The sequence below is a fragment of the Myotis nattereri genome, assembly GCF_964212035.1.
Source record: "Myotis nattereri genome assembly, chromosome: 3".
Lineage (NCBI taxonomy): Eukaryota > Metazoa > Chordata > Mammalia > Chiroptera > Vespertilionidae > Myotis > Myotis nattereri.
This window is the reverse complement of record NC_138077.1, coordinates 131,297,474-131,310,796: the sequence shown is the minus strand read 5'-3', so window position 1 is coordinate 131,310,796 and position 13,323 is coordinate 131,297,474. Positions and strand designations below refer to the sequence as shown.

Here is a 13,323-nt window from a genome sequence, read left to right as displayed (position 1 = left end):
CCGTCATTGGGAGGCATTTAAGGGCAAGCCCACCCAGCCTCCCAGAGCTTCTCAGGCTGCTTTCAGGTCCCAGGTACCTGTTCCTGCACCTGATAGCATTCCTACCAAAAGCCCCTAAGTCTTGTTTCTGACTTGAACTTTTCTTATCCAAATTTAGGCCTATTTCTTTAGTCCTTACTCTTCCATTGTAATTTAAAATCACAGTTTAGATCTGAATGGGTGTTTAAAAATCATATGTAATAATTTTCTCCTTTTATGGATTATTAGAGGCCCAGTGCACAAAATTCAGGCATGCACTCTCTCAATCCGGGACCCCTCAGGGGATGTCTGGCTGCTGGTTTAAACTGGCAGTTGGGAGAGAAACCAAGATGACAGCATAGGTAAACACCGGAAATTGCTGCCTCACACAACTACTTCAAAAATACAACTAAAAGATAAAACGGACATCATCCAGAACCACAGGAAGGCTGGCTGAGTGGAAATTCTACAACTAGAAGGAAAGAGAAAAGCACACTGAGACTCAAAGAAGGTGCAGAAGTAAAGTGCAGAGGTACGAAGGCCCACATGGAAAGGGCTGTCAGCTGAGGACATGGTGCACATGGAAAGGGCTGGAAACTGAGGACACGGTTGTCTTTTTCAATCGAGGGGGAGACACAAGCTCCTGACTGCTCTGAACTCCAGTTCCAGGTGAGTCTCTGGGGACCCAGACTCATACGGGGAGAAACTGGACTGTCTGGCATTGGTCGGAATTCGAGGGCAGCTTTCTCTCAGAGGTGCTTGCAGCGATTACCGGGACACTTAGACTCGGGGCCTCTTAGGGTAGGACTGAGGAGCAGCCATAGCTTTTTGCTCCACCCTGTTGATCCCCTGAGACCCTGTCCCACCCAAGCTGTGCAAAGAGGCTTTTGCATATGAAAGGCCTGGCCATTTGCAATCTGAAAATTACCTAACAAACTGCAGCTGGGTCAGAGAGACCCTGAACTTCCAAAAGAAGGCCCAAGGCCCCACAGCAGCTTGCATTGCTTCACAGCTGGGCCTCATCTGGGCACCTCCAAACCCCAAACAAAGAAGAGGAATCTGCAGATCTCTCCATAACTCCTGCTGGGTAGCCTCAGGCAGAGGCTAAATTAGCACCTCCTTAGTTCCAAGAGCCAGTGTACCCAGTGGTCAGAGTGGGACCATCCAGATTACAACTCCTCACATCCAAAAGGGACACACTCAGGGGGAAGACTCAGTGAGCACCAAAGCCCCACTGAAGCAAGTCTTGCCCCAGAAGGGTGTCTCCAACACAGAAGTTCTCCCACTGTAGACACAGCTGATTCTCACAGCCAATTGGCCTGGAGGTCTATTCCTCCCAGTGATACCTACAACAATAAAGGCTTAACTACAAGAAGACTGTGCACAAAGCCCACAAAGGGGTGCACCAAGAGTGTCCACCTCAGGTAATTGGGGAGGCTGAGCCACTGGGCCCTATAGGACACCTAGCACACAAAGCCACTCTACCAACACAGGGAAGCATAACAAATGCGGAGACAAAGACACAGGTCACAAATGACAGAAATGGAGGAAAGCAAACTACTGGATATAGAGTTCAAAACCACACTTATAACGTTTTTCAAGAATTTTCTAGAAACTGCCGATAAATTTAGTGAAACCCTCAAGAAATCTAGTGAGACCCTCGAGGTTATGAAAAAGGACCAACTAGAAATTAAGCATACACTGACTGAAATAAAGAATATTATATAGAGTTCCAACAGCAGACTGGAGGATCTCAAGAATCAAGTCAAAGATTTGAAATACGAAGAAGCAAAAAACACCCAACCAGAAAAACAAAAAGAAAAAAGAATTCAAAAATATGAAGATGGTGTATGGAGCCTCTGGGATAACTTCAAGCGTACCAACATCCGAATTATGGGGGTGCCAGGAGAAGAGAGAGAACAAGATATTAAAAACCTATTTGAAGAAATAATGACAGAAAACTTCCCCCACCTGGTGAAAGAAATAGACTTACAAGTCCAGGAAGTGCATAGAACCCCAAACAAAAGGAATCCAAAGAGGACCACACCAAGACACATCATAATTAAAATGCCAAGAGCAAAAGACAAAGAGAGAATCTTAAAAGCAGCAAGAGAAAAACAGTCAGTTACCTACAAGGGAGTACCCATACGACTGTCAGCTGATTTCTCAACAGAAACTATGCAGGCCAGAAGGGAGTGGCAAGAAATTTTCAAAGTGATGAGTGCCAAGAACCTACAACCAAGATTACTTTATCTAGCAAAGCTATCATTCAGAATTGAAGGTCAGATAAAGAGCTTCACAGATAAGGAAAAGCTAAAGGAGTTCATCACCACCAAACCAGTATTATATGAAATGCTGAAAGGTATCCTTTAAGAAGAGAAAGAAGAAGAAAAAGGTAAAGATACAAATTATGAACAACAAATACACATCTATCAACAAGTGAATCTAAAAATCAAGTGAATAAATAATCTGATGAACAGAATAAACTGGTGAATATAATAGAATCAGGGGCATAGAAAGGGAGTGGACTGCCCTGGTCTGTTTGGCTCAGTGGATAGAGCGTCGGCCTACCGACTGGGGGGTCGTGGGTCCGATTCCCATCAAGGGCATGTACCTTGGTTGCAGTAGGAAGTGTGCAGGAGGCAGCTGATCGATGTTTCTCTCTCATCGATGTTTCTAAATCTCTATCTCTCTCCCGTCCTCTCTGTAAAAAATCAATAAAATATATTTAAAGAAATAAAATATATTAAGAAAAGAAAGATAGGGAGTGGACTGACTATTCTCGTGGGGGGGGGGGGGGGGGGAGGGGTGTGGGAAGAGACTGGACAAAAATCGTACACCTATGGATGAGGACAGTGGAATGGAGGTAAGGGCAGAGGGTGGGATGGGAACTGGGTAGAGGGGAGCTATGGGGAGAAAAAAGACGAACGACTGTAATAATCTGAACAATAAAAATTTAATTAAAAAAATAAAAACGGGAATTAAAAAAAATAAAAATAATAAAAATAAACTGGCAGTTGGCCATCCCTCTCACAATCCTGGACTGCTGGCTCCTAATCACTCACCTGCCTGCTTGCCTAGTCACCCCTTTAAGCCCTCTCTGCTGGCCTGGTTGCCCCCAACTGCCCCCTCCCCCACCGGCTTGGTCACCCCTCACTGCCCCCCTCTTCTGGCCTGGTTGCCCCTCACTGCCCCCCCTGCCGGCCTGGTTGCCACCAACTGGGCCCGCTGCTGGCCTGGTCATCCCTCACTGCTCCCCCACGCAGCCTGCTGCTCAGTTGTTTGGTTGTCCCTCACTAACCCCCCTGCCGGCCTGGTCTCCCCATACAGCCTGTTCGGTCGTCCAAGTTCGGTTGTTTCAGATGTGACAGCCCCTGGCTCTTTGTATATATAGATGATACTGTGACTTAGGAAAGTTACATGATTTGCCTGAGAATAGACAGCTATTGAGTAACAGAGCATTTTTTAAATTAAATACCAAATGCAGTTAGTTTGACTGAAATACAAGTACATCGTCCCCTAAAGAATACTTCCCACATCTTAGGTCTGCTGACCCTGGGATAGCTGTTTCTCAGAACTGACTTCTTCTCGGCTCAGCTCTAGCTGCCCTCATTACAGCATGTGCTTCCCATGCCTTTGTAAAGTGCCAAACCCAGGTATTTTACAAAAAACAAAACAAAACATTTGTCCTGCCTATACAACCTAAGTCCTGACCAACAGAGGGAGGGGGAGGGAGAGAGACAGGAGGAGGGACAGAGATAAACATAAAATATTTTTTTAAGGAAAAGTTAGGATAAAATCATTCATATAAATTATAAATGGCTGTTTATGGCACAAGTATAGCTGCCTTCCTTGTATCCTTGAACTAAAAAATAATAATAATAAATCCTTGCTAAAAAACAGGTTGTCTCACCTATGGATTTTAGTATGTACATTAGTCTGAAATTCACCATTCTAATAATGGTAAACAACCATTACCTAAAATGACTGTAATAAAACTAATAATGGAGTTTGGGGCATCAGTCAGAGAGCAGAAGATGGGTGGGGTTTGGGGTGAGGAAAGCCATGCTGACAGATCTAAAATTACATACGTAGGTGCTTACCGATTTACCTAACCCTAAAAGGGGAAGTTTTGTTTTAGGTTCTCTGCTAGGTGAATTTTAGTTCAGGGATGAGCTTGTGAGGTAGTAGTTTACCCCTGTATAACCAAGGGGAAGATACTCCAATTGGATTGTTGTCACAGGGTGCAGCTGTATTAGAAGGGCAGCTCCAACACCTCCCGGAGCTCCTGTGGTGGAGTCAGGAGATCGGAATTCATGTCATCTGTCACTTCCGCTATCATTTAGAGGAAGCCCTCAGGCCTTCTGGACTTTAGGCAATTTCTCTCTGAAATGGAGATGTGGTACTTGTCCAAGGGTGCTCATGAGTGAGATGGTTATCAGTTCGTTCAGTGAGCACATGGTGCAAAGTGTACTAGCCGGGGGGGGGATAGAGATGGAGCGGATAGAGATGGGTTCTGCACACAAGTGCTCACAGAGGAGAACAGCAGGAGTCAGTAAGTGTGAAAAGGCTGTGTACATTTTAAAGTGAACATCAGTCACCATCAACAGAAACAAGAACAACCAAGTAAATGGTTTCTTAGGGAGAACTTCTGCACGGAGCTAGTTTCCTGCTACAAATTTTATCCATTTTCTCTTCTCACACTTTTGTATCTCTACTATCAGTTGCCACCTCCTCAACTCCTCCGATTATAACCTCTTTCAGGATGGGCATAAGGTCTTTTCTTTGATAAGTTTGGGATACATTTAATAGATACCAGTCGAATGATAAGTTGCATTAACCTTGCTGATTTGTTATGCCCAGACCAGATGTTTGCTTAGTCTAGGAAATTATTGCTAAAATTATTAATTCTTTCAACAAATATGTATTGAGTTCCTTCCCTGTGTCAGATTCTATTCTTGATTCTAGAATAGAGCCTTTGCCTATTGCAGCGAGTTTCAACTGGTGTGCCGAGAGAATTTTTAAAACATGCAGTACCACCCTAGCTGGCTTGGCTCAGTGGATAGAGTGTCGGCCTATGGATCAAAGGGTCCCAGGTTCAATTCCGATCACGGGCACATTCTAGGTGCGGGCTTGGTCCCCAGTGGGGGATGTGCAGGAGGCAGCCAATCAATGATTTTCATCATTGATGTTTCTATCTCTCTCGCCCTCTCCCTTCCTCTCTGATATCAATAAAAATATATTTTTTAAAAATGCCGTACCCAACTATTTAGTGAGGGGCACTGGCCTCTTTTCAAATAAAAGATTTGAAATAAAGATTGTCAAATAAAAAAATTGTAACAACCAAGACAACAATAGCCATCTGGTGTGAATGATTCAAAATTATACCTATTTTTTGTCAATCAGCAAAAAATATCTATTTTTTGGTGTGTTGCAGAATTTTAGTAATGTATGTGTGCCATGAGATGAGAAAGGTTGACAGTCACTGCCCTAGTGCATTGAAGGGTGATGGCCGGTGGTAGGCAAGAATGCCTCTGGGAGGAGGTGATATTTGGGCTGAGACTAACTGATGAACGTAAGCCAGGCATCTAAAGATCTGGGGAGAGTATGTTCATGTAGGAGGAACAGCAAGTGTCAAGTTCTTGAGGCGGTGACAGGCTTGGTGTTCAAGGACCATAAAAATAAACAATGTAGCAAGGACACAGGAGACAGGAGAGAATGATTCAAGATGAGGTGGGATGTGACATATCAAATAGGGCCTTGTAAGGCATTTGACTTTTATTCTAAGTATAATGGAAAGCCACTGGGGGATTTTAATGAAGGGAACGATATGATCTCCCTTTTAAAATAGATTATTCTGGTTGCTACTTGGAAAATGGACATGAGAGTGAGTTGTGGGGCAAGAATAGAAGCAGAGTCCAGTTCGGATACGATTGCAGTACAACAGTCAACAGGTGCTAGTGGCTTGGATTAAGGTGATGGAGGTGGGGAGAAGCCCGTGGATTCTAGCCGTACTTTGGAGTGGCCCTCGCCTCCTGAAGGCTAAACCTGTTTGACAGCCTGGTTTTCTTCAGCACATAGGTTGGATGGCTCCTGCACACCAACCCAGCTTGTGGGTTAGGAATGGTTCAGGGCGAGGCAGAGCCTCCTGTAGCTTGGCTGCTTAATTCTGCTGTTAGCTCTTAAATTGTCAGGTAGTTCTACAGAGGTGATACAGGGATGGGGGTGGCCTGGATAAATCTAACTGAAGCAGGAAATGTCGCAGGGTACAGGATATGGTGTGTCCTCTCCACTGCTATCTTGTTAGGGTACAGTGGAGAGACTAGAGCTCCTTTCTACAGAACTGTAGCCTGTAGAGGATATGAATAGAGGATATTAATTAGCCTTTCTGCACAGTGTTAAACAGCTTTCCTGTTTGAAAAATGCACTAATACACAAAAATTCACCTATACTTTTAAGTATCCTTAGATCTTCTGTAGCCCGTCACTGGTTTCCACTTGAGCACCAAGTGCATAAAACTTTAGGGACTGTGGAGGGTGATTTGTAATAAATAGATCCCATCAGGAAAATTCAGTCTTTTTTTCCTTTCACTGGATCTATTTATCCTGGTAATCTGTAATTATGATGTTAACTGAAAAGTGCTTTGATTAGAGGGAAAGCGGTAAGTCAAGATAGTAGAATAAAAACAAAGATTCTAAAATATTATAAACTAGGGTCGATGCACGGATTCATGCACTGGTGGGGCCCCTCATTCTGGCCTGCGGGGATCGGGCCGAAACTGGCTCTCTGACATCCCCCAGGGGTCCCAGATTGCAAGAGGGTGGTTCTCAGGTGATGCACCCCAGAATCAGGCTCCCTCCTTTCTGGTTCCAGGTACATCACCCGAGAACCGCCACTGCCATCGCCGCAGCTCGGCAGCTCCTGCATTTTGAGCATCTGCACCCTGGTGGTCAGTGCATGTCATAGCTACCAGTCAGAGCGTCTGCCCCCTGGTGGTCATTGTGCAGCATAGCTACCAGTCGAAGGGTCAATCGGACAGTCGCTTAGACTTTTATATACTAATATATATATGTTTTTAGTGCTCATCTCTTTTAAATATTCAGTTCATTAATATCTTGTCCCTCCTGCTCTGTGTATATAGTTTGACATTTCTCTGCCTTTACACATTTCTAATAAGCAGCAGAGAGAAAGCTTTTGTATATAATACCTTGTGTAAATCAAAGCCAAATGCCTTATATTTTAGAATTTTTTTATTGAAAATATGTATTTTATTGATTTTTCACAGAGAGGAAGGGAAAGGAATAGAGAGTTAGAAACATCAATGAGAGAAACATCGATCAGCTGCCTCCTGCACACCTCCTACAGGGGATGTGCCCACAACCAAGGTACATGCCCTTGACCGGAATCGAACCTGGGACCCTTCAGTCCACAGGCCGGCGCTCTATCCACTGAGCCAAACCGGTTAGGGCAATATTTTAGAATTTTAACTTTCTTTGGTAATAGTGGAAAGAAGGGAGAAAAACTCTTCTGTAGAATTTTCCACAAAGAATAAAAAACCTTTTTTGTGGAAAGAACACTAGATAAGGAATTAAAAGGCCTGAATTCCAAGCATTGTTCTACTTTCTAGTTATGTAATTTACTTGTGTATTTACTGAGGATTTTTTATGTGGTAGGCATTTAACAGGGGACTATAGATACAAAGATGAATGAAAAAAAAGCATAGATTTCATGGAGCTTTTTTTATTTTGAGCTAGGGAAATATGGACATTAATCAATTATAGTCACACAAATGCTTGATTACCACGTAGCATAGATTAATGAAGAAGTGGCATAAGAACTCTCCTGAGCCCTGGTTTTCATATCTGTAAAATGATTCTAAATACGTACTTCATAAAATTATTGAGATGATCAATTAAGATAAATGTTCTATACCAATTTAGAGTATTATTAAAATTACTAGAGGCCCGGTGCACAAAAATTTGTGCACTCGGGGCGAAGAGGGGGTCCCTCAGCCTGGCCTGTGCCCTCTCGCAGTCTGGGACCCCTCGGGAGATAACGACCTGCTGGCTTAGGCCTGCTCCCAGGTGGCAGAGGGCAGGCCCAATCCCTAGGTGCAGCCCCTGGTCGGGCTCAGAGCAGGGCCGATTGGGAAGTTGGGGCGCCGCCCCCTGTCATGCACAGAGCAGGGCGGATCGGGAGGTTGCGATGCCACCCTCAGTCACGCTCAGGGTAGGGCCGATTCGGGGGTTGGGGCACCGCCCCCTGTCACACTCAAGGCAGGGTCGATGGGGAGGTTACGGCGCCACCCCCATCATGCACAGAGCAGGGCCCATCAGGGGATTGGGGCTCCTTACCCTGTCATGCACAGAGCATGGTCGATCAGGGGGTTGAGGAGCTCCCCCCTGTCACTCACAGAGTAGGGGCGATAGGGGAGTTGGCGCACCGCCCCCTGTCACACACAGAGCAGGGCGGATCAGGGGGTTGGGGCGCCGCCCTCTATCACCCACAGAGCAGGGCCGATCAGGGTGTTGGGGCGCTGCCACTCTCACACTCAAGGCAGGGCCGATGGGGAGGTTATGGCTCTACCCTGTCACACACAGAGCAGGGCCCGTGGCGGGGGGGGGGGGAGCAGATTGGGGCGCCGAACCCTGTCACACACAGAGCTGCAGGGTGGTCAGGGGGTTGGGGAGCTCCCCTGTGTCAGGCACAGAGCAGGGCTGATCAGGAGGTTGGGGCACCTTCCCCTGTTATGAACAGAGCAGGGCAGATAGGGAGGTTGTGGCCCCACCCCCTGTCATACACAGAGCCGCAGGGGGTTGGGGAGCTCCCCCGTATCAGGCACAGAGCAGGGCTGATCAGGAGATGGGGCGTCTTCCCCTGTCACGAACAGAGCAGGGCGGATAGGGAGGTTGTGGCCCTGCCCCCTGTCAGGCTGATCCCGGTGCTGGGAGGCCTCGCGGCTCTGCTGATCCCAGTGCTGGGAGGCATATTACCCTTTTACTATATAGGATAGAGGCCTGGTGCATGGGTGGGGCTGACTGGTTTGCCCTGAAGGGTGTCCTGGATCAGGGTGGGGGTCCCCACTGGGGTGCCTGGCCACCTGGATGAGGTAATGATGGCTGTTTGCAGCTGGTCACACACCCTTCAGGGTGGGGGTCCCCACTGGGGTGCCTGGCCAGCCTGGGTGAGGGGCTGAGGGCTGTTTTCAGTCTGGCGAGTGACTGAAGCTCCCAACCTGTCCTTTTTTTCTTTTTTTGTTTTGTTCTGGGCCAGCTCTAGCTCTGGCTCCAGCTCTGAGGCCTCTGCTGCTGAAAGCAGGTACCTGGTTTGTTTGGGTTCTATAATCAAAACAATGTATAACTCCAGCTCTGAGATCCCGGCTCGCTGAAAGCAGGTTTCTGGGGTTTTGTTTAGCTTCTATATTTGTTACAATGTTTCAAACTGCAGGTCAGAGGCCAGCAAGGCAAGCAGGGAATGTTGGAGTCCTCCGTCACTGAAGCAAGCAAGCCTCATGTTAGTTTCAAGCTGCCTGGCTGCCGGCGGCCATCTTGGCTGGCAGTTAATTTGCATATAGCCCTGATTAGCCAATGGGAAGGGTAGTGGTCGTACGCCAATTACCATGTTTCTCTTTTATTAGATAGGATGGTGTAGTTTCCTCACATTTATTTATATTTAATTCTACATTTCATTTGTGGAAATATATGACCAGGTAATTCCTTACACAAAATATTTTTTTACTCAAATGATAGCTAAATTCTGTTTCTTTTTTAGATTTAATTTAAAAACAAAAAATGTTAGAAGTAGATTACATTAACTTCTGTAAGGACTGTAACCATTGGTATCAGTTCACAGCAAGAATTAAACTCTTTGACAATAAGTGTTTAAGGACAGGATCTAAAGCAAAGTCAAGTTCTGGGAAGTTTTACTCAAACCTTAAGTAGATGCCAACTAGGAACATGAATGGGAAATTGTTTTTATCCAAATTCCTGTGTTGATCCCTCACCTTTCTTGTTTCTTTGGCAGCTTATTCTCTCCAGTTGGGAAGGAGGCTACAACCTGCAGTGTCAGGATCTTGCCAGTGCCGGGGAAGCCGATGTCCGGGTGAGTCATGAGGAGCAGCTCGCCACCTGCAACCTTTCTTGCTAAAAAGAACTGAAGGCTCCCTCCTCGTAGCTATGGGAGTGGGGTCTGGGGTAGATGAGAAAGGAACGCCTGTTCTAATAGAAATGTTTGCTAGCAAAAATGCTTTTCAAATGGCCAACCGTGGGAGACAGACTGAACACATTGTGCCATGCCCGCGAAATGGCCCTCTTTCGTCATGGAGTGAGGGGGCTCTGCAGGGTTACAGAACCTCCTCCAGGGTGTGGCTACATGAAGACAAGCAGCCCGTGTAGCCCTTGTGTACAGCGTAGTACCTTTTGTGCAAGCAATGATATGAATACATGTGTGTATTGCTCATGTCTTTAAAGGAAACAATGGCAGAATAAACCAAAAGCGAACAAAGTGGTTTCCTTTGGGGCAGGGAACAATGAAGAGGGGACAAGATAGAAGCTGGACTTCTCTTAATGTGCATTGTCTTACATTTGACTTTGGAACCATTAACTGTTTTACATAATTATGAAACAAAATTAAATCTAAAAAAATGAAAAAGCAGGGCAGCTTCCCAAAAGAAACTTCCCAAATTTTATTTGGAAATAAAATAAAATAAATGAATATACCATATATTAAGTTGGTGACATAATCAGCCAAAGAAGAATTATTTCAAGTAACATTAAAATCCAGTGTTTTGACTGGGCATCACTAGTAAGATATATCTTATCAGTATTCAGTAATTTTTTATTGCTATTAATAAAAATATTGGTATTGCTTTTTTGAGACTATTATAGGTACATAGTAGGATAAAGTAATTATACAATAATGTTAATATCATTACAACTAATATTTAAACGTAAAAGAAAGGAGAGATCAGTAAGAAATTTAAATGAAACACCATAATCATAGATTCAAATTGGAACTATCAGAACTAACTTGATTCTTTCTAAAACAAACATGTTTTTATTTTTCTGTAGAAAAGGCCTAGTTAGTCTGTGAGGAACAATGAGCAGAGAATCCCCAGAGTGTGTTCTGTAAATACTATACTTTTCCACCAGAAGGGATGGGTTCTTCGCGAATCAGACAGCTTTTGGGTTGGGTGGGAAATGTGTATGGGGAGAATCCAGGAGCTCTCATGGCGGAGAGCCAGGGAATAGCCAAGGCTGCTGGTCGACCAAAGATCCAGGCACCTCCTGGACAGGACTCCCTCTGCTGAATGTGGGCAGGGTGAGTATCCAAAGGAACACCGACTGCAGTGGATTGAAACATATTAAATTTATTTTAAAAACCACAAGCTTAAAATGATGCTAAAAAACCCTCATTGTTTTTTGAAGGTTGCAAAACACCAACTCATTGTAGAAAAAAAATTAAAGGGAAAGAATCAAGTTTTCTTGCCTTTCATGTGTGCATCTCCAAAGAGGAAGAGTTCTTCCTAGAAGAGCAAAGGCATGAGGAGCAAGAGAATTGAAATCATCAATTTGGAACACCTCCTGAAGTCATGGATCAGACAGCAGTGATGAGGAAATGATAAAACTGTTGGGTGAAAGTTGAATGGAAACTTTGTAAGGATTGGATTAGGCTGTTAACACCTGAGCTCACTGTACAGGAGAACCAGAAATGATACCCCTCTTTTTCGTGGACTTCAGAGGCGGTCGCTGCTTCAGGATGAAGCTGAACACCTCTTTTCCAGCATCTGGCTGCCAGAGACTCATTGAGGTGGACGATGAACGCAAACTCAGAAGCGTATGGCCACAGAAGTTGCTGCTGACACTCTGGATGAAGAATGGAAGGGCATGTGGTGTGAATTAGTGGTGGGGATGAAAAAACAAGGTTTCCCCATTAAGCAGGTGTCTTTTGGCCATGTCTGCTGGCTGCCGAGTAAGGGGCATTCCTGTCATAGACCAAGAACTGGGGGGAGAGAGCAGATCTGTTCAGGGTTGCCTTATGGATGCCAATCTGAATTCTCAACTTGATCATCGTAAAACATGACCAAAAGAAATATTCCTGGAGAAAGATTTATTCCTGGTTGTTCTGATACTACTGTGCCTCATCGCCTGGGTCCCAAAAGAGCTAGTGAAATCTGCAGACTTTTCAGTCTCTCTGAGGAAGATGATGTCCACCAATATGTTGTGAGAAAAAAGGTTAGAAACCTCAGACCAAAGCACCGGAGATTCAGTTTCCTGTTACCCTACGTGTCCTTCAACGTCGGCTCTGAAGAAACAATGTACTAAGAAAAATAAGAGGCTGCAGAATATGCTAAATTTCTGGCCAAGCGAGTGAAAGAGACCAAAGAAAAACTCCAGGAACAGATTGCCAAGAGGCATGGGCTACCTTCTCTGAGAGCTTCTACCTCTAAGGCAGAGTCCAGTCAAAAATGGGATTTTCTAAGAGTAATAAATAAGAACAAACTTTAAAAAAGAGAGAGAGGAAAAAAAAGAAATAATGTCCCTCTTGATGTGATAGGAAGTTTACAGAACCACCTTTGAAGGAACCTTGCCCCCAACTTAACCTGAGTCCAGTCAAACCTCTAAGAGCTAGTTACAGAAAATGTGGGGGATGGAGAAACAGGTTAAATAACACCAGGAAAAAACAGTCATCCAAATCCATAATAATATTATTAGAATTCTCTACAACAGCTGATCTAACTTTTTTAAGAATAAAAGACATGAAAGAAAAGGGGAGAGCAAGGAAAGGGAGAGTGATTGGTTAGAAGAGACTTAAGAACCATAGCAAACAAATGCAGCTGGACCTTGTTTGGACCCTGATTTAAACAGATCATTTATAAAGAGACATTTTTGAGATAGGTTTGAACATGGACAAGGCTATTAGAAGATAGTAAGGAAATATTAATTTTATTAGATAATGTCACTGTGGTTATGTCTAAAAAACTCACTACCAGTAGTTTCTATAGATAAAATAATACTTTGAATTTTCTTATATGCTGCACTCATCCTCCCCTCCCCCCCAAAAAAGTGGTGGGAAATAGAATTGATTCAACAAATTTGGAATCATATTGAAATTCAGTGATAGATGCCACAAATTTTATTATACTTGTTCTTCCTGCACTTGTGAATGTTTGAAAATTTCCATAATAAAAAACATGGGTTATTAATGAGGGAGATGGTGGAAATCCTTTTAATTAAAATCTTTAACATGTACATTTTTAAAGCACCTTCAAAGCAAAAATGCAAAAAAGAAAAAAGGAAGATATAT

General features: G+C 44.2%; 1 protein-coding gene and 1 pseudogene across 2 annotated transcripts in view; both read left to right on the top strand.

The window, feature by feature from the left end:
* ELOVL2 (ELOVL fatty acid elongase 2) overlaps window positions 1–13,323 on the top strand; it is a 75,686-nt gene that overhangs the window by 50,670 nt on the left and 11,693 nt on the right. The window contains exon 4 of the mRNA XM_081085608.1: window positions 10,042–10,119. Coding sequence (XP_080941734.1) covers window positions 10,042–10,119 — 78 coding nt within the window. The remainder of the gene's footprint in view (window positions 1–10,041; window positions 10,120–13,323) is intronic.
* LOC308516908 (small ribosomal subunit protein eS6-like) lies at window positions 11,776–12,524 on the top strand (annotated as a pseudogene). Its single transcript has one exon. The product of its transcript is annotated as a small ribosomal subunit protein eS6-like (transcript).